Below are 22,869 nucleotides of genomic sequence, written 5' to 3' on the forward strand. Positions count from 1 at the left end.
GAAGGGAAGGAAGGGAAGGGAAGGGAGGGAGAGAATGTATAGAATTGGATAGAAGATAGATACTATAGCTAATGGTCATAGTGAATCTAGTTATTCCAAAAACTTCTGAACATGTAGTACTCATAAATGTAATTTGCTTTTCATTCTCACTGGTTATTAACTCAGGGAGGTAAAGAAAAAATTTTAAACCATTCTTAGCAAGTTCATCTAGAAGGTCAGTCTTCAGGAGCAGCACTTTTAATTAGGTAACATTTCCCAAATTGACAACTTCAGAAACATCCTCTATTCACTCTCTCTCTTCCCACACTTCCAATAAGTGCTTATATCTTGCTATTTTTCCCTCCACAAATCTCACTCTCTTCCCCTTTTCAACATTCATAGAGCCACCATTTTAATTTCAGGCTCTCCTCTTCTTAGCTGGGCAACTGCAATAAGCCCCTATTTAGTCTAGAAGTCTTCCCCAACTTCTTTTAATTCAAGTGCCTTCCTCTGTCAGTTTTTCCAATTCACCTTGTAACAGCTTGCTTTGTGTATATTTGCAGGTTGTCTCCCGCATTAGATTGTGAGCTCCTTGAGGGCAAGCACTTTCTTTTGCCTCAGTCTGTACCCCAAACCTTGCCACAGTGACTGGTAGCCCCTTCCCTTTTCCTAAAGTGTAGGCTGACTGTATTATTCTCTTATCCAATTATTTCCAGGGGCTCTCTATTTTTCTTAAGGATAACTGCCTGTTTGGTTTTTAAGACCCTTCATGACTTTATCCCAAGCTCCCTTTCTATCTTCATTAAGTATATTCCCCTCCACACACACACCTTTACAATAATCTGTGTAGTGATACTAGTGCTCTCTTTCTCCCTCAGCCAGCCTCTGCACTGGTTGTCTCCCAAGTCTGGAATGCTCTCTCTCCTCCCCTCCATCTTACAGAATTCCTTACTTCAAGACTCAGCTCTGGCATCACCTCCAACTGCAAGTCTTTCCTGATTCCCCCAACTACTAGTGCTCTCCTTCCCTAAACTACTCTTTATTTATTTTGTATTTATTCTTTTTATGTGTGCATGCTTTCTGAGAGAATGGAAGTTCCTTGAGGGCAGGACCCATTTCATTTTTGTCTTTATAGCCCTATGTAGCACAGTCCCTGGCACACAGCAAACACTTAAAAAGGATGACTGATGGGTTGAAATTTCCTATTAAGTTTTTTTTATGGTTTTCAACTGTCACTAACACCAGAAAAAGCATCCTTATGAATTCTGGTGCCAAGGAGAAAGAAGAAGGAAATTATTGGACGTCTCCTAAGTCTGTGAATCACAATAATGACAGAGGATACCAAATGCATTTTCTTCACTAAAAAAGTAGAATTGATTTCCTTAGGGGTATGAAAACTCAGCATTAGCCCTAATGTTCCACTTGGCATCCATCTATCTGTTCTTTCATAACAAGTGTTTTTCTGGAAAAGCCAAAGATTTTTCCCCCAAATGTCTTCAATATGAGCATGTGAAACTTATACAAGTTATTTCATAATAAAGTGTAATGCTGTGGTCACTTTCACAGAATTAATCCTCTCCTTGACTCCCCTGTAAGCTAGACTTCCACAACTATTCTTCCCCTGTATCTTTCTGATTTTATTTAGACTCATCTGCATTTTTAGGTTTTTTTTTCTCAAAGGATCTCATAGTCTCATACAACTAAAATCATCTATGTTATGGTTTCAAACCTTGTCAGCATTATATCAGTCTCTCCTTCTTCTACTACCCTGTTTAATCTTGCCAGTCCCACGTATTCTGACACATGTGTTGGTGGAAAGAGAGACACCCACCTCATCAGCCAGAGAGGTCAAAACAATACTTGGGATCAATGGAGTAATACCAATATCACTGCATACAGGTCCTGGGCCAAAATGTCATTCATATTTTACCCACTTCTAAAACTTATTTCAACCAAGAACACCTTATGGAGGTACTCTAGGATTTCAAAATACAATAAGCGTGGCTCAATGTTTATATGAACAAGACTCACAAATTACTTTCATTTATTTAACTGCATTGGTGGTACATCAGGAAACTAAATTTAGATTGAAATTCACTGGCTATTTCAAATTTTAAGTTCATTCTGTTCAAGTTAGCATGAAATAAATTACAATTTGATTTCTCTATAGCTATCATCTTTTGTAGCCATATTCTTGCAATTACAAATAGGCATACATCTTTGAGGCTTCTGTAAAGGAAAATAGTTGATGAAATATTCTATATTATATGTAACAATCACAGAATCTTAAGAGTTGAAAAATGAACTCAGATATGATCTCATCTAACCTTCTACTCAATGTAGAAATTCTTTCTACAATATCTGTGACAGATGTTCATCTGACCTCTGCTTTAGGCAGCTTGTTTCAATGCTGAACAATTCTAATAAGTAAAAAGTTATCTCCTATTCTGAGATGAAATTTGCCCACCTGTAACTGTTAGTAAGTGGAGTAGCACACTCTAAGTCCATGACCTCTTTTGCACAATAGCCTTTAAATTATTTGCTGGGAGCTAATGTGTCTATCCCAAACCTTCCTTTCCCCTGTTTCCTCACTTTTTTTCTATCATGTGTTTCCAAAACTCTTATCTTCATCCCTCTTATCTAGCAGCATATTTTTCATCTATATCACTGTTTAAAATATGCACCAATTTGACACTCCAGAAGAGGTCTTCTCAATATTGTTGTTTGTCCTTATTTTTCCAAGAGGACCAATGGCATTATGGGGTGTTGTCTTGAATTGCAAGTGAATTAGATTTGAGTGAGACATAATTGCACAAAATCACCAGCCAGAGTCATCCAAGTCCAATGCTAACACAAAAGTCAGGATGACTGGTGCTGGCCTGGAATGCCATAGGTGACCCTGGCATGTCTGATGCCTGACTAAGCTCAAAGTATTCCACAGCTTCTGCCACCTTTGTGGTGGTTGGAACAAACTGTTCTCATCTGCCGTCTCTGCAGAGAGGAGTCTTCCCATGCTGGGGTATGTCTCCTCCTCCTAAGTCACCTCCTGGCTTTGAGGCTTATCAGATACCTCCATGCTAGCTTTAGTGAAGTGTGGCTGCTGCAGGAGCCCCAGGTGAGACCTGGAGAAAAGGAGGCTTGGCAAGCTCTCCCACTAGGAGTGCTGGTCCTTCTGGAAGACCCCATCCACCCTCTTCCCAATGGAAAGCGTAGTGGGGCTACAACATGGAACAAAACTCTGCATCAAGTGCTGACCAATCACATTATACTATTAGTTCAAATCGAACTTGCCACCAACTAAAATCCATTGTTTTAGTCCCCCCCCAGCTTTGTATCAATTACCCCCTTAATAAGCCTTCCTTCTATATCTTCACATAAATTGTTGATGACAACGTTGATCAGTATAGAGCCCTATGACATAACACTGGAGAGCACTTCCTAAGTGGACAATGCTCCATCAGTTACTATTCTCAAGTGTTAGTTGGCTACAAATTTATCTTATTAAACTATCATTTGGCCTGCGTTTTTTCTATATCCTAAGAAATAACTTGCCAAAATTGAAGGAAAATATTTCTGTGACATTCTTCTGATCTATCAATCTAATAATCCATAAAAATAGATTAGTTTGGTATGCCTTGCCCTTCGCGAAATTGTAAAGATTCATAGTTATTACCTCTTGATTTATTAAGCAACCAAAACATTTAATAACCTGAACTACAATTCTGTCTAATGCTAATATCAAATTTGCCAGTTCACATTTTCCAGAAACCATCCTTGCATTGAAAACAGGAAAAATATTTGCCAATAAGTAATCTTTAGCTCTACTTCAGAGAGAATGAGGCTTCCAGCACATATCTGGATATTCTACTCTCCCAACATTAAGACATCTTGTTTCTGTGACAGTTTTGTAATCTGTATTAATAAACCACTGTCTACAAGTATTGGATTCAAGTCAAAGAAAGGGGTTTGAGTCCCAGCTCCATGACTTAGCTTCACATAAGCAGACAATCACTTAATCTATTGGAGCTCATTTTTTCTTCTTGTATTTCTTATGGACAGTGCATTCTGAATTCTGTTTGCTTCCTTTTGTTTCAGTTTATATATCTTCCCATGCTTCTCAAAATCATCATATTCATCATTTCTTAGAACACAGTTAATATGATTCTATTACATTCACATATCACAATTTATTGTTCTGTTGTTTCAGTCCTGTCCAACTCTTCATGATCCCATTCAGGGGTTTTTTTTGGCAAAGATACTGGAGTGGTTTGCCATTTCCTTCGCCTTCCAAATTTCTCCTTCAATAAAATGAGGATAAAGACCATTGAATTAGGGCCGGAAGAGACCTTGAAGGTCATCTTGTTCCAGCTCCTCATTTACAAATGAGAAAACCAAGGCCAATAGGCTTAGGTGACTTGCTCAGGGTCACACAGTTAGTAAGAATTTGAGGCCACATTTGAACTCCACCCAGCTATCAGATTTTTTTAATCATTCCCTCTGTTCTTTACTAACACAGAGAGCATCATTTATGCCATCCTTTGTTCCCATGTACCTGAGCCGAGGTAGGTTACTGTTGGTGTTCTGAATAGCCTCAGGCTTTTCCATACATTTCAGCTATAGACATCCTTGGATAAGCTTGCCTCCTCTCAGCTGCTCAGGGGAGGACTAAGTATGAATTTATTCTCCATATTTCAAAAGCCTTGAATAAATGAGCACAGGAATCATAGTCATGGGACCACCACATCCTCCCAGGCCCACAGATCAGAATGTTCGGTCTCCTTCTCTACGCCTTACACGTCCTCAGGCCTCATCTCCAATCTGTGGCTGAAGCTTGCCAGTGTTCCCTTTGGCATGCTATTTCTCAGAGTCCCTCTTTCCTGCTACCATCAACCCCTGGCACAGGCGATCACCACATCGCCCCTGTTGTGGCAAGAGCCTAGTCTCCCTGCCTCCAGTCTCCGTTCATCCTTGGCCAGGCTCCGCTTGACTGCCAGAGGAGCTCTCTAACATGCAGGGCTATCTTGGCATCCTACTTAAAGATTCTAGTGGCTCCTCACCACCTTCAATCATCAACTCTGCCTTCCAGGGTCTTCCTCTGAGCTGATCTCAAATTTATCCTGTTTAACTTGTTTATACATAGTCCTTGGTATGTTATCTCACCCATTGGGAGGGCAAGAAGTCAGTTTTCTTTTCTTGGTATCCCGAGCACTTAGGATAGTTCCGAGCATATGGCAGGCACCTGATAAATGTTTGTCAATTTGACTGAAAAGCCAAATTTATTCCATCCAAAGTAGAAATCTGCCTTTCCCAGTTTTCTGAAAGTACTTATTCCTTCTAACTCTTTTGTTCTACATTTAAATATAAATAGCACAGGTAGATGGTACCATCCAGAAAGTGAAGGCCTGGCATTAAAAAGGCATTACAGGAAATAATTCAAATATGGCCTTAGACACAACTGCCTATGTGACCAAAAAGCTAGACTTAGACTCTCTGCCTCAGTTTCCTCAACTATAATATGTGGATAAATAATAGCACCTATCTCCCAGGGTTGGGAGGATCAAATGATATATTTATAAAGCACTCAGCAAAGTACTTGCACCTAGGAGGCACTTAAAATGTTTAAGATTTTAAAAAGAAAATACATTATTGTACTTTTATATAGCACATTAAATTTTAAAATGCTTAAGTCATTTCAAAAGCAAGTGGGGCATACATCCTAAAAAAAGGAAATATTAGGATATGAGCACCCCCTTATTATCTCAAAAAAATCTTACTTCCTCTGAACATTTTTTATATTAGTTGAGCTCTGGTTTCTACCAGTTCAGAATATCTTTGAATCAGTGGGCTGTGGTAATAGTTATTTTCAGAACCATTAGGAAGCTTCTGGACATTTTTTTTCCATTTTACAAGATGCTTCCTGAAGTGATGGCCTTCCTGTTATTTATATGATTTTCAAAGGAAGGTATGAACTAGAACTGGTAAGGATTAAGTAAACTTGGGCACTAAATGAAGAGAGTATTTGAAAGAGCAGGTGAAAAAGAAAACCACACTGAGATAATAGTGTACATGCCAGAGTTGAACAGGAGTGAAAAAGGAAAAGAATCCTTAGCTGAAAACTAGAAAGGCATTCCACATATTTTCTGGGTTCCCTCAGATCTGATCTGGAGTTAGGGTATGTGTGAAGTTGAGTGTAAAAGCAATCTTGCTAACTATAAATCTTGTCATCTTCCAGAACCTATAAATTTGAGCTATAAATAGCTCAATGAAATAAAATTAATTTTAAGTGAAATGTTTTTCTAAGTGAATATAAACAATGCAGTGTAAGACTGTGGTTTGGGTAAGTCCAAGGAATGCCTAAATAGAGATATTATTTGGATGAGACACTCACTTGAATGAATAGAAATGGTATCAAACCTTTGCAAATTTCTCCTTCAATAAAATGAGGTTAAAGACCACTGAGTTAGGGCCAGAAGAGACCTTTGAAGATCATCTTGTTCAATGTCCACGTTTTTACAGATGAGAAAAGTGAATTTTAAAGAGGTTCAGTGTCTTGCTCAAAGTCATCCATATAAGGGAACAGCAGAGACAAGATTCAAAAAGGATGGTGGAAGCTATTGAGGCCAGGGGTGACAAATTCAAATAGAAACAAAACCCTGCTGGCCTGAATATTGACTCAGAAAACCAAATGAGCATTATGATGCACTGTATTTTAATTTATTTTGTTAAACACTTTTCTAAAAGATGCTCATCGGGTTTCTTCTTCTCATCTCGTTCAGAAGTTTTGCTCCCCCTAAATTTCACACCTCTGATTCCGCCCAATCACCTTAATTTACAAAATAGCAAATTGAAGCTTAGAGATGTGAAGGGCATTTTCCAAGGTCCTAGAAATAATAAAAGCTAAGCTTTGGACAATGCCTCTCTGATTCTAAAACCCAAGTTATTTTGAACTATATACCATGCTGCCTCTCAACTATTACGTATATCTATAGGATAGTTCACTATTAAATTCTTCATAATTTGGTCTATATAATGTTTATCTGAAATCATGAGAGAAAAAAAACCACAGTAATTCTCTACTGTAGCAGCATTGTTCCTTTGATTCCAAATCATGTCCACTACCCAAAATGAGCTTTTTTTGGTTCAAACACAATTCAAGGCCAGTGTGATGTCAACTGGAGGGGAAGACTTAGGGGGTTGATTTCAGCCAAGAAATAAGGAGGGGTGTTTTCCAAGAACTTCAAAGGCACAAAGACACCAAGACACCTAGGAGTCCTAATAGTTTCATCACTTGTGATGAAGTTCCACATGGGCCTTAGCAGTCAAAAAAATCTTATTCCAACAATGTCCAGAAAATTTCATCTTTTACTCAAAGGCAATGCCCAGGCCACTGCTATCCAGATGTCACTTGCTTTTTCTGAACTGGATTATCTGAGAACATCTCAGAAGGCCCCACAGAAGCTAGACCTGGGGCAAAACTAGCAATGCAGCAACTCACTTAATGGTGGCAACTGGCCAAAGAGGCCATATTGTCCCAGTAAATTATAACAATCTCCAGATAAAGATTAGAACAGGGCCAACAGTTCATATTAAATAAAACCCAGATGAATTTGGTGAATCTGAATATATGCATGTGATATATTTATTATATAAAATGTATCTATATCTCTATATAAATGATACAAGGTATTTTAAAAAAATACCTCATATTAAAGGATCTTGGTGCTAATGCTATTTTCCTATATAAAAGTCATTAAAATGGCACACTGCCCATGGTCAAGATATTTTCTACAGATGGTTCATCCCACCATGTTTGACAAGATTAGTGTCTTCATCTTTTAATAATCTGCAGGAACAATCGGTAGATTTCCCTTTAGGCTTCAGGATCTACTTGATACCTAGTCAAATTATGCCATTTCTGGTAGCCTCATGTCGAAGAACCAATTTCTGCACCAACAGATGGACACCATGATTATCTTAAGAGCTATTCTCCACTCCTGTTCCTGAATGTGTTCAAACAGAATGTAGAGCATTGCTTGCGGTGGTGCTATAGAGGGTTTTCAGACTTCTAGTCTCTCTGATGTTTCTATGGAAAATGTTCTATTTATTATTCCTCCCCATTTGCGTGGTGTGTCACCATCATCAATTCTTCAGCTATGTATCCCCACTAAGTTGGCTCTCTCTTACTGGAGATGAAACACATTTCAGAATCTTTCTTCCACTCTTTTACCTTGCTATAGATACCAGCGATTCAACTTATCTAGAAACTAAATATAAGAGTGGCAGAAGTTCTTCATGTGTTTGTAGTAGGCTGAAAAGCTATATGGGACTTGGTATCTTGAGACAGTTCTGAAGTTCACTCTTCTCAGCTGCATCAGACTCCTTCATGGCTTTGGGAAGGAGCCCCTCTCCTGGGTTAGGAGAAAAGGTAAATCATCCAGATGGCGGACCCCTCCTAGGGCTGGTCCAGCTAGACCTTCCAGATAGCCCTCCAAGGTATGCCTCTAAGGATACTGATTGGCTTATGAGAATTTCATCCAGCTCTGATCAGCAAAACAGGGCCCATGGGAGATCTCATCTATCACAATGATTTCTGCTTCTGATGCCCTGGAAGTTACTGGAATTAGGAGGAGGAGTAGGAAGATGATTTCCCATTAGTACAGATGTTTTCCTGATGTCTCAAGCTTCCTATTACCCAGGCTCCATCAGCAAAAACACTTGACGCTCATGGTACAGCGGACAGAGTGCCAGACTTTTGAGCGTAGAAAAATCTGAGTTAAATTCTTGTCTTAGATCCTTAGCAAGTTGCTGAACCTATCTAACCTTCGGTTTTTTTCCAAGGGATAACTGCACCTACCTTGCAGGACTGCTGTAAGGATCAGATGAGATAATATAAGTAAAGCTCTTTGCAAACCTTAAGTTCACTGTAAGATGATAGCTATTAGTATTTGTATGAAAAGGACGATAAACTAGTCTATGTGAAGTTACTGGGGTCCTTAACACTGTCAACATACTAGTCAAGCTCCAGTTTAAAACATCCCATCAAAATTGGATTTTTACTCTGTATTAGTGACAAATTCTGAAGAGTAATAACAACTGAGTAGGGATTGTATGCTGTTCATAAAACCTACACTCTGTGACTACGGTAAAGCTTCCTATAATGGTGTCCTGGCTCCTCTCTACTTCTTTTCACAAGATAGTGATTCAGAAGTAATAAAAGAATAGCTAACATAGATATGGGCCTTCTAGGTTTGAACATAATGCTAACTGGATGTTATTTCCCTAATACTTATGATTCCCCCATCTATTTAAAATGCTGAATTTTAAAATGGTATTTATTAAGCAGAGTTCATATATAATTGCTGACATGAACTGGCTTGATAAAAATCACTTACAATGGTATAGAAATCTAGTTGCAGCTACTGCACGTTTCTTGCATCCTAGACTATTAAAGGAAAAAACCAACCTAGGTCTGTCTTGCAGTAAATAGTTTTTACTCTGAGAATTTGGGACATCTGACTAATGGATTAAAGCAGTGATCCAAAAGAACTTGGGCCAAGCTGTATTACCATTGGTGGAAATGACCACGGTGCTGAGGTAGCTGTGATATCCAGATGTACCACTTCTTTTGGTCCACAGTAACAACAGTGGCCTCTGAAAATCTGTGGCATTTTTTCAATGCTCCAAACATTAAAAAAAAGGCCTCCAGAGAAAATAGAATAACATCTCCACTTTATATACATATATATACATATATATTTGCCATCAGATCTAGTATTACTTTTGTAATATTTAGAAAACATTAGGTCTGCCTTTTTCAAAAATATTTACTCCTATTGTCATGCTGTTGCCAATAGTGGAAAGCCTTAAAATAGAACATAGAAGATGTAGAACACTAGAAAAATTCAAGTCTAAAAATTAGTATATTTTCTCTTGAGTTGTAGATTAAGTTTAAGTAAATATTTAAAAAGGAAAAATATTCAAATAATTATGATTAAAATAGGAAGAGAGGAAATATGAGTAGTGAATAGAAAGTAGGCCTTGGAGTCAGAAAACTCTGAGTTTTTAAGGTTCAGCATTAGTAGAAAAAATTCTCCCCTGAGAAATTCCTATAGTAATAAAATCACAGATTTAGCATTGCTTGCTTTTTTTTAATGGGAAGAAAATAGGTCAATTAAAATCCCAGTCTTTAGGACTGTAATTTTAATTTTAAATGGTCTCTAAACTTTTAAAAAAAAATCTAAAGCCTGTGTCAATTATTTTTCCATTAGCTTCTTTCAAAAGAGCTATGATGACTTAGTGGTCTTAAATATTCTACATATATATGGCAGAAGCTAAATGGAGTCAAAGATGACAAAATCCAAATGAAATGAATGGCATAGGTCAGTTTCCAAATGTTAATAAACACATTAGGTAAGGCCTGGAGAGGAAACTACTGCTTAATGATGCTTCCAAGGAAAATCAAGCAAATATGGACATACTTTTCCATTCCTTACTTGTTATCTGACAAGTATAGCACAGTTGACACTATATTTGGTATAATTTAGATTCAGGATAGAAATATTCTACTGAATATATATTCCTTAGCATCACCTAATATACAAGAAAAAAGAGCTGTGGAGTTTTAAGCTATTATCTTGACAAGCTCAGCATATAAAGTCTTTCATGAAAAAAAAATTTACTAAACAAGGACTTAGAGAAACTTGAGTAAAGAAGAGATGAATGCTGAATGCAGTAAGTGATTGAAAACCAGAAAATTGAAGAGTGCGGGTATAGTAAATAAAAAAGCAGCCTTTGAGAGAGGTAGCTAGATTTGTAAAAAGTGGGAACATACTAGGAACAAAAATAAAATTGGATGGAGAGACAGCTTTCCAAGGGGATGAGTTGGGAAATGCCAAATTTAACTTAGTCCCAGGGGCTACAGAATAAATATTCACTATAGGAAGAGTTTATCCCCTATTACTGGCCTGGATCAAAAAATGCAAGGCTGAAATAAAATTGAAGAAAAAGGGAATGGAAAGAAAATATGCTTTACCTTACTCCATTCTAAAAACATGCTTTTTAATTTTTCTTTTCTTTAAGGGAAAAAAATCATTTTTGGCAAAAGGCAAGAATCACATTGTGTCATTTCCCAACATAATATTCAAAAAATTCAGCCACCTGGCAAATGTTATAAAGAAGGATCACTGTACCCATAAGCCATCCAAGAAACAGCTACCCAATGGGCACATTCCATTTTGCAAAGATAACATACAATCCTGCTGCTTGGGTGTGGTTCTATGAGGAGGTGCTGAGGCTGGGATTCAAAATGCTGTCTCCAAGATCATGTCTTAGGATGATGACATTTGAACCATGAAGCATTAAGAAATGGGCGTCTCTTTAATATCTATCCTGCAATAGTCCTAAGGGCCTCGGTTTCCACATACAGAGCTCAGGTGATTGGCCATCAGAATTCTATTATACACTTGCAGTTCTAGGTAGTTTTTCAACTTTTCTCTCACATCCATGTTGAAAAAATAGTTCTTGAAAGTACCCATTTTAAGGTCAGGGAGCAAAACAAAGAGGCTTTATGAAAGCCAAGTCCTCAAGAACAGTAACTTCAGCAGCCATAATCAATTCTTCTGTAAATAATGCAGACCTGTGCCAAGCCAGAGCCAAAAATCCCCTTTAGAATTCAGTTGTGGTTAGGTCATCTGCACTGTATTGACAAATGCTGAACTCTAAAGCTATAATGAGGTAGCTCAGCAACAGAATGTGTCCTGCCACTAATGAGGCTCTTTTTCCATGAATAATGAGCATGGACATCATCTCTGTTGCCAGGTACACAATATAAACAAAACTGAATACAAGGCACTTGGTATGGCGAGTTGTCCGCTTACGACAACAGAAGTTTTTTTCAAAATGTGAGCCAAGTTTTTAGCAGAGGGTGGGACCAGCTGTTTTAAGGAATAATTTGAACATATGTTATCAGAATCCAATAAATCAGCTTTGGTTATAGCTGAATGAAGGCTGTGGAATGGGACAGAGAGAAACAAGAGATAGAAAGCTATGAATGAGTTCATTTCTTTATATTACAATCAATCTTACAACACATAAAGCTGATAAGTTTTATAATGAGCTGAGGCTCTTATGAAAAAGAGGCTTTTGAGACTTGTGAATCCCAAAGGCTAGCCAGTATACTGGTTAAACTGTTATTTCTTAAATCTCTATATGCAATGTAAATACTGTGCTGCATGTGGTATAAATACGCTCTGTTGTAACCATGCTTTAACATTGGCCACAAGAAGGGAATTCAGCCAAAAGAAGGTCCAAATGGTCTCTATTCAAAGGGGGTAAGCAGAAGGATGGTTAATTATTTGACGTCTGAAAGGTCTTCAGAGTATAAGTTTGTGTTTTACTTTTGTGACAATCCTATGAAGAAAGAGATCCAGAGGATAGCATCATAAAAAGATGCCAAAGTAGAAATTATCTCTATTATTTAATTCTAGGAAAATAACAAGTATTTAGATATTTTTGCTTTAAAGTAAATAATTAATATTTATTTTTCTTTCTGATTTATGTGCTCAATTATGTGCTAAATAGTCTATATGTTACTACATGGGATACTTAGGGATGAGGCAGAATGAGTACACAATGTGGGGTCACACATTTCTATCTTTGCTCTCCAAATCACTTTGGGATTTACTTAAAAAAATAATAGCCCTGATGTACCTTAATTTTCCAGGCTTAAAATCAGGATTTAACAAACCCTATTTGATGCAGAGGAATCTTGAGAATGATAGAACAATAATTTCTGTAGAATAACTAAAAATAATACTAGCAAATCTTGCAAATTAGATATATTTAGCTTTATAAGAATAAAAGATTGCTGTTTAGGCAAGGGGCATAAGGTGGGAGGCACAGAAAGGGTTGGTCCAGCTCTATGATTTCACTAGAATTAACTCCTAAAATGGAAGCTCAATCAGTGCCAATTGGCAAATGTCATTTACAATTTTGGAGAACTGCCTGGGGTGTGAAGAAGTTAGGTTGTTTGCTCATGGTCACAGAGCTGGTATGGGTCAGAAGCAAGACCCAAACCCAGGTTTTTCTGAATCCAAGGTCAATCAAATCCCCTGTGTTGACCCTCATAATAATATAACAATCTATGTTTTCCATGGAAACCTAGCAGTTAAAGAAAAAACAGAGTAAACATTGAAAAGCGAGTAACTATTTTATAATGCAGTAACTATTTTATAATTAATCTGTTGGCAAGCACCAATAATGTGCTTTAGTAATTTAAGTCTATACCTACTTCCAATTTTTGATATAATAGGTTTCTAAAAATGCCATACAAAAGTTAGTAACTAAGTTCTCTAGATTGATAATCTTGGTCCAATCTAATCAAATCACAAGAAATAAAAAGGAATGTGAGACTCACTGGGAAAAAATGCTGGCAAGACAGTTTTTACTGTACTATAACTTTCCATTTCATTATTCTGGTTTGTCAAGAAATAAAGCATCATGAAAACTGCTCAAGTCACTTTATAGAAGTATGAATGCCTATACATTTTGGCTCAGGCTTGGAGTGATTTTTGTCAATTTAAGAAGTGAAATACATACCAAACACATAAAAAATCCTCAGGGACTTACCATCATATTTTGCTAAGACTGCCTGAACATCAGCATATGCTTGCAGTTCCAGTAAAGCTTCTAAAAGGTTTTCATGTATGTTGAACATGCTCAGTAGAGGAAATTCCTTCATTAGCTAAGAGAGACGGGGAAAAGACTAATTAATATTGAATTTCAGGCAACCATTTTATTTTTTTCTCTTTCCTAGTAAAATTTCATATTTGAATTTACAAAGACATATAAGAGTTGGAGAATATTTAGAAAATAAAGTTTCCATAGTATTGTGTGTTTTAACCATTTGTATCCTGGGGGCTTCATTTCTCAGCATTCTTTACTCTTCCCAGGGGTTCCTTGTCTGGCATCCCGGTGTTGCACCCTGGTGTGGGTTTGTTTATAAATTTGCTGAAACCCATGTTGAGGGACTTTTTTGGGGGGGCTCGAAGATGGTAGGCTGCTGGGTCTCTGGCTCTTTACTCTGCTCACTTGGCTGAAGGAACCCCTTTTCTCTCTCACTTTGTTGTTATTAAATCCTATGAATTTAAATACTTTAAGTATTCATTCATTTTTAGTCTTACAGTATTAATAATGATAATGATAAAATAAAAATTTATAATTATATAGCTCCTCAAAGTTTGCAAGTCTTTCTTTATAATTTTGTAGACAATAGTAGTAGTATTAACATCTACATTTTACAGATGAGTAAACTGAGGCTTTAAGGAATTAAGTGACTTGTCCATTATCATACTGCTAAAAATGTTAGAACCAGGACTTGGGTATTCTTGGTATATCACTTAATTTATTTTACCATACCATGAGTCTATCTTCCTAACAAAGATGTAATGGTTTTGCACTAGAAGTAGAACATCCTCTTGTGCTCTAGATGAGGGCTTTCTTTTTTGAAAATAATAATTAAATATTTATATAGTAGATAGTAGCATATCTATAGATATATAGTAATGATATATAGCAATAATATATATAGTAACAATCAAATATTAATAACTATTATTGTTATAGATTTTATTTATTATTCATTTTAAGGAAATTTGGGTTCTAAAATCTCTTCTTCCCACTAGCCCCTCACCTAACTCATTGATAAAACAAGTGATATGATACATGTAAAGTTATGCAAAACACATTTCCATGTTAGCCATATTGCCAAAAGAAAAATAAAAGAAAGAAATTTTTTAAAAGTATACTATGATCTATAATCAGAGTTCATCAGTTCTCTCTGGAGATGGATAGCATTTTTCATCATGCAACCTTTGGAATAGTCTTGGATCAAGGTATTGATCAAAGCGGTCAAGTCTTCCATAGTTGATCATTGTTACAATATTGTTGTTACTATGTATAATGTTCTTTTGGTTCTGCTCACTTTACTCTTCATCAGTTCATATAAGTCTTCTCTAGGTTTTTCTGAGAGCATCTAGCTCCTCATTTCTTATAGCATAATAGTATTCTATCACAATCACATAGGTAACTTGTTTAGGCATTCCCCAATTGGTGGAGATCCCCTCAATGTTTAATTCTTTACCATCACAGAAAGAAGTGCTATTTATTTTAGTACCCATTGGTCCTTTTCCCTTTTCTTTTATCTCTGGGATAAGGACCTAGTAGTGGTATTGCTGGACCAAAGGGTATACAATTTTATAGCCTTTTGGGAATAGTTCCAAATTATTCTCCAGAATGTTTGAATCAGTTCACAACTCTACCAGTAGTGTATTAGTGTCTCTATTTTTTCATGCCCTCTAGGAGGGACTTCTAAGGAAAGTTTTCTCATTCTCCTTGGGGATCCAAGAAAGGCTATAATGTTGGGCAAAGAGTAACAACTATAGCAACAAACAAGAAATGAAAAATATGGAAATTTTGTTTTAAAGGCTGAAAATACCTCACCACTATCAATCCTTGTTTCTCTTCTCCCTTTTCTTCTCTTGGGTTTTGCTCCTTTTAAATCCCCCATCTGTGTCATTTTTTTATGTCAAATTAATTTGTATAACCTATTATTCTTATCGTTCCCCTGCACAGAAATCTTCAGTGGCATCCCACTGCATACTCCTCTCCCCACCAAAAGACAGAGCATCTTCCTCATTCCACCTCCAATGTCTTTGCATGGCTGCTCTGATTAGACAGGAATCCGTGTCCTGGGACCCTTAAGGAACTGGCAGGCATTCCAATGAGCTGCGCCCATCTCTGAAGGGCCTTGTAGAATGTGATAGGTTCCATGTGACTAGAGAAAGCAAATATCCCAATTTTGAAGAGAGAGAAATGGGGTTAAGTCCAAAAAACAAGAGGCCAAGGACCTTTACAGGATCTCCTACTAAATTCTAGAGAAATTTTACGTCTACACTGAGAAATGGAAGCTTGATCACCAACAGCCTCTGTAGATTCATCAGAAACCAGTCACGTTGGGCTCACCTCACTTCCTTTTCCCCATTATATAACCAGATTTGTTCTACTTGACTCAGAAGGCAGGAACCAGAAATGAGTAGAAGTTGCAGAGAAGCAGATTTTGGGTTGATGTAAAAGGAAAAGTTCCTCGCTAGTCAAGCTGTCTAAAATGGACTTCCTCAGAAGCTGGTGGGTTCTTTCTTCCCCAGGAGCCTTTCTGGAGAGGTGAGATGGCTGTGTGGTCAGGGCTGGCCTGGCCTGGATGCTAATAAAGGCCTTTATAACTCTTCAGCCCACCCCTCCAGCTTACATCTATAACCTATTGCCTAGAGAGAGCATGTATTCCAGCCAAAATGGCCACTCGCTCTTCTCCCAAATGACTTACTGGAGTGCCGGTGCAGCTCTGACCGGAGGGTCCTTTCTCCTTGTTCTTTCTCAGTACTGCTTCTTGCTCAAGTTCTGGTCTCTTTCAAGGCCTATGTCAAATGTCGCTTCCTCCGTTATTTCATCCCTGCTTTATCTCAGTGGGATGTGTTCTCCATCATCAGCCAGAAGTGCCACAGAATTTTGCAGCTCTCTCACAGTATTTGTCATCTTTTGCATGGCATGACAATTGTTTGTATCCCTCTCTTGGATACTCTGAGTAAATTTCTGGGCTTATGTAAACTTGTCATAGAAAGAGGAATTAGACAAGAGGACTGTGATGTCCCTTGCATTTGGACAATAATGTAGAAATTAGTTTTTCCTTGTTCTGGGTCCTAGTGGAATAAAAATAAGAATGATCTGCTACTATTTTTTAATGTTTAAAAGATTCTGAAACACACAAAGCCCACTTTCAGAAACATTCTTAGGCTCTGGAAGAAGTCAGTAGTACTAAGTCACACTACTGATAAATTTCACAATGCTACTTGCTAGCCTTCCTTAGAACACAGCTTGTACATCCTTAAAATGAAAGGGCTAAACAAGATAATTCCTGTTGTAAATCTTATGATGCTACAGTCCCTGTTACTTCTCACGTCATTCTTTAAGACTTGACTGAAAATAACTCAGAGATTGGGATTATCCTTCCTCAGTTTCCTACAGAGAGATCATATCACCTCTAGTTTAATTTTCTAAATTATTATTTTGCTAATGAAAATAATACATGTTCCAACAAGAAGGCAATGGAGTTGTGAAGGTAACATGTCTAAGTGCATCTTTCCTTAGAGAATCAAAGAATTGCAAAAAAAAAATCTAATTCATCAGCAAGAATTCACTGAATGCTGTGTATCATCTGTGCTGTGCACTCAACCAATCCCTTCATCTTACAGAGATGTTTGTAATTTATCTTAAAGAAAAGAAACATATAGTGTAACCCAACAAAGTAAATAAAGTGTTGGAGCTCCAGAGAACAATGTGCTACAAATCATTCTACCAAGAGGATTATAATTTTCATGAGAGTGACCACCCTAGTTCTCCTAAGAGGACCACATGTTTGAAAGGAAACAGAAAGATTATGCAACAAATTACTGATGTTCTGTAACCAATAAAATACTTTTTCACTCTGGTTCACTTTGATCACTGCTGATATCACTCTTCTCTATATCACTCAGCACTTGGCAGCAGTCAAAGCATTTTCAAAATTGCCATAATTAAAACTTGAAAATTCTGGAGTTCAGGTAAAAGTCTAATCTTATGATACTCAAACTTTGACTATAATTTCAAACAAAACTATAACTACAAAAAGAAAGCATGCTGAAGTTTTAAACCTTGGAATTATAACTCACATTACAAATCAGGCAGATAATGTGCACTTGGTTCATGCCATGAAGCTGAGGGGGCAGAGGGGAGTAGACAAAGCTCCTACAGGAATAAAATGAGAGAAACCACAAGAGCCAGGCCCAGAAGGAAAACTTAAGAAGCAAGGTGACATAGAAGAGAAAGTATTTGGATTTGGAGTCAGGAGAAACTCAGATTAAATCCTTCCTCTAATATTGAATCGATATGTAACTGTAGGCTAACAAGGAAATAAACAAGCATGTATTAGGCACCTACCACGTGTTAAGCCCTTTAACAAATATCATCTCATTTACAACAACTCTGTGATGGAGATGAAATTTTTATCCCCATTTTACAGATAAGGAAACTGAGTCAGAGAGTAAGTGACTTGCCCAGGGTCACACAGCTAGTAAGGTCCCGAGTCTGGATTTGACACTCTATCTTCTATATAACTGCCTCAAGGTAAGTCACTTAATCTCTTTAAGCCTCAATTTCTTTATCTGTAAAATCATGGAGTTGAACTAGATGGCCTCTAAAATATTTTCCAGCTCTAACTTTATGATGGAGCTAGTCTAATTCTCACCTTATGGATAAAGTAAGTGAGGCTCTGTCAGGCTAAGTGACTTATGTGAGGTCACAAAGACAAAATCAGCACAAATAAAATTACCTATTTCTTCTTATTCCAGTTTTCTTCTCACTCTACCATGCTTAGGTGGAAAATTCCAAGTCCCAAAATGAACCAAAGAGATACATTTAAATTACATGAAAGGAGCAAATATGTTCTTAAAGGTAATTATGTAGCTCATATAAAAATTTAGTTTTTCTTGTCTTACAATGCCATGCTTCACTCTTAGAGCTTTTTAGGTTTAAAAAAAACCCTCTAGAGGACTCCAAATAAAATGAGCTGCTGAAGGAGACCTCCCCCTTGCTAAAAGGCTGATGATCTATAACTACCACTAAGAAGTGGGAGGACAGGTCCCCTCTGGCATACATAGTAAAAGGTCAGTCCTTTGGAAGTACCTTCTTTTCTTGGAATAGGCCTCTGCTATTGCCAGTCTCAGTAGGGTCCAGGCAGACACCTTCTGTACAGTAAAAGCCAGAGGAACAATGGTGTGGGCTCCTCAATGGAGGATTGGTGGAAGGATGGGAGAAGGCATAGAAATATTTTATTCTGTATGAATGTGGTTGAGACTGAAGGTCCATGGAATTTCATTAGGCCTGTGCTTTCTGAGGCAAGTCTAAGGAGCTGTTGTATGCCAATTGGGTTTTTTAAATAAGAAAAGCTATTGTGAACTTCTATTAAAGGGCCAGATATCTCTCAGGGTCTGACTTAGCAACATCTTAGATACTGTAGAGTGATTTAATTGGACAATATAACACACAAATAACTCTAAGTGAAAGTTCTTCAACTTAAGAATTTAACACCATTCACTTATGGCATATTACATAGACTACTGTGGAATTCCAAAATGGTAGCAAGATAATATAGAAGTCAAAATTGTACTTTTCAGCTCTACTACATTCTTATTACTAGCAGTAATTTCAGTGGCAGGTGCTTTGGGAGGCTGATTTTTTAGAAAGTGTTTTTAGATCTGTGGCAAGCATCCTTTTTTGCTCATTATGAAATAATATTTCATTTCCAAAATTCTGCTTTGGTTAATGAGGACAATAATTGTTCCAAAGCTCTTCTCATTGATTTTTCTCAAAATTCCAAAACAAATTTGAGAAGTATCTCTTGTTCCTTCACTGCCCAGAATTACTTCAACCACTGATATCAATGAATAAATATCCAATGCTTCTACTGGACATCATTCCCAAGATAAATAAATAACACAAGAATGTACTCCAGAGAGTATACTGCAAGCTCCACAGAACCCAACTGATTAATCAGGTTGAATAGAGCACTGACATATTTATACATTTTAAATTTTCTATCCATGTTTTTTGCTATAAAGCTTTTATTTTAGATCTTACAATATGGCATATTATAGTTTACTCATAAAATAGATGATAAAATGCTTAATTAACATGACGGGGCTTTCAGTGAAGCAAAGGACATAGTTCCCATAACAAGACTTTCTAAGAGCTTTTTTGATATAGAACAGTGGTTCCCAAACTTATTTGGCCTACCATCCCCTTTCCAGAAAAAATATTACTTAATGACCCCTGTCACATACTATCACCGCTCCCTTACAGTTATTCACTGCCCCCAAATGCACTTGTGGCCATCACCGCTCCCCTGGATCACTGCAGTACCCACCAGGGGGTGCTGGTGCCCACTTTGGGAATCATTGATATAGAAAAAGGACTTTATGAAAGTCAAGCTATTCTGAATGTGTTTAAATTTTAACACTCTGGTAAGAGTTCTCCATTTATTTATTGCCAGCTATATACCCTGCACTAGTAATTGTTATCTCCTGGCAGCAAGAATTTATCTGTCCTACTCTACCCAAATACTGAAATTCATAAAGTATGAAAATGTCTCTTTCTTCTACAACCCTGGCAATACCTATGGGGAATAAGATGGGATGGGCTAAGGATAGAATTACAGTTTCAATTTCACATCATCTGGTTATTGTCAGTTCACGTTTATTTCAGTGGAAGAATTTGATGTTAACATTTATGAGCTCAAATGGCGGGGAAAGAGGAGAGCTAATTCACTAGATTTGAAATGCTCTATGGACATCACTAAGGACTGTAGTTTGTATATGTGCTCTCAGCTGTCTTACAAGATGAAAACAGCTGTTTAAATCCTTCAGGATTGATTTGTATCCATTTAAGCATTGTATTAGTTAAGTTGTCCAATTATTGTTTCTTAAGTGAGAAAACTGATGTAAAAAGTTTTACATATTTTGGGGGAAAGGTAATTAAAATAGATACTTGGCCAGTTTCCTACTGAGGTCAAAACAAGTTTGGCCTAATTAAAGCATATAGAATTTGGCTTGCACTGCATTCAAATAGCAGATTTCACATTGTTAAAGCTACAAGTTTACCATTATTCAATTACAATTTCAAATACTGGCACGAACAGGAAAATTGAAGACACTATGTATTGTTAGCTATTCCATCAGTGATTTTTACTGACACTCTGGGCAATGAAATGAAAGAATGAATTGTTTACCAGTGTCCTCAGAGCCTCATGATACCACTAGATTTATTTTTATAGAGCTCCATTTAAACAAAGCATTAGAAAATGTTAGGCAGAGAAGCTTAATCATGCACCAAGAGGAATGACACTTTCCAGGAAGGATCTAGGGCAAAGGTTTACTCTGTAACTTCTGGACACCAAAAAGAATTAGTTGGAAAATGAAAAACAGCCACAATTTGCTCTATATAATGAGTTTAACTGAGCTATTAGCAACCAGTTTAAGAGGTTCTTCCCAGGATGGACAATTTTTCAAACTGAACTGACTAGTAACATGAATTTGGAGACTTACTCAACATGAATTTTTGTAAAAGTAACAGTTCAGTTGAATTCCATAATTTAATGTGAAGATTAAAATTAATATTTAATAACTATCATATTTTTATAAATTTTATTAATAATAAACTAACATTAAAAAGCTAACTAAAAAGGTACTAACCCAGTCCTCTCGTGAGAGCAAAAAAAGAGAAGGAGCTACAGAACTTATAAAACAATATTGTAACCATCCAAACATGGAGGCACAGGAGAGATTAAAGGGAATTTTGGGAAATACTAAGGGACTTCTGGGGGATGAAGTCAAAAGGTTCAGAATCTCCATTTATACATTAACATCCACCTCTCTTACCTTTTTCTTATTTATTTTTTGGTTTGATTTATCTAGATCTGATAGAGGAAGGTTCAAGTCTCCCACTAGTATAGTTTTGCTATATATATCCTCCTTGAGCTCTGCCAGTTTCTCCTTTAGAAATCTGGATGCTATATCATTTGGTGCATACATGTTAAGTATTGATATTTCTTCACTGTCTATACTGCCTCTTATCAGGATGTAATTACCTTCCCTATCTCTTTTAACCAGATCTATTTTTACTTTGGCTTTGCAGATATCATGATTGCAACTGCTGCCTTCTTTTTCTCAGTTGAAGCCCAATAGATTTTGCTCCAGTCTTCTATTTCCCCTATCAGATCTAAATAAATCAAACCAAAAAATAAATAAGAAAGAGGTAAGAGAGGCGAATGAAATACTAGAAAAATTAGAGTTAATAGATACATGGAGAAAAATAAATAGGAAAAAAAGGAATATACCTTCTTTTCTGCAGCACATGGTACATTCACAAAGATAGACCATGTAATAGGGCATAGAAACATGGCAAACAAATGCAAAAGAGCAGAAATAATAAATGCAACCTTTTCAGATCACAATGCAATAAAAATAATAACTAGTAAAGGTACATGAATAGACAAATCAAAAAATTAATTGAAAACTAATATGATTCTCCAAAATCAGTTAGTTAAAGAACAAATCAAAGAAACAATTAATTTCATAGAGGAGAATGACAATGATGAGACATCCTAAAAAATATGTGGGATGCAGCCAAAACAGTACTCAGGGGGAAATTTATATCCTTGAGTGCATATATTAAAAATTAGGGAGGGCAAAGATCAATGAATTGGCATGCAAATCAAAAAACTAGAAAGTGAACAAATTAAAAATCCCCAGATGAAAACTAGAGATCATAAAAATTAAAGGAGAAATTAATAAAAGTAAAAGTAAAAGAACTATTAAAGTAATAAATTAGACCAGAAGCTGGTACTTTGAAAGAACAAATAAAATTGACAAAGTACTGGTCAATTTAATTAAAAAAAAGGAAAGAAGAAAACCAAATTAACACTATCAAAGATGAAAAGAGATACCTCACCTCTAATGAAGAGGAAATTAAGGAAATCATTAAAAAATATTTTGCTCAATTATATAGCAATAAATATAGCAATCTAGGTAATATGGATGAATATTTACAAAAATATAAATTGCCTAGATTAACAGCAGAAGAAATAGAATACTTAAATAATCCAATATCAGAAAAAGAAATTGAACAAGCCATCAAAGAACTCCCTAAGAAAAAATCCCCAGAACCAGATGGATTCACATGTGAATTCTATCAAACATTCAAAGAACAACTAATTCCAATACTATACAAACTATTTGACACAATAAG

The 22,869-nt window shown here is 36.6% G+C and overlaps 1 protein-coding gene across 2 annotated transcripts in view; it reads right to left on the reverse strand.

Moving 5' to 3' along the window:
• Positions 1 to 22,869, reverse strand: part of ST7 (suppression of tumorigenicity 7) — a 330,306-nt gene that overhangs the window by 73,427 nt on the left and 234,010 nt on the right. For both annotated transcript variants that reach the window (XM_044679523.1, XM_044679522.1), the window contains exon 9: positions 13,606 to 13,720. In XM_044679523.1, coding sequence (XP_044535458.1) covers positions 13,606 to 13,720 — 115 coding nt within the window. The remainder of the gene's footprint in view (positions 1 to 13,605; positions 13,721 to 22,869) is intronic.

Source organism: Gracilinanus agilis, chromosome 5 (genome assembly GCF_016433145.1).
Source record: "Gracilinanus agilis isolate LMUSP501 chromosome 5, AgileGrace, whole genome shotgun sequence".
Lineage (NCBI taxonomy): Eukaryota > Metazoa > Chordata > Mammalia > Didelphimorphia > Didelphidae > Gracilinanus > Gracilinanus agilis.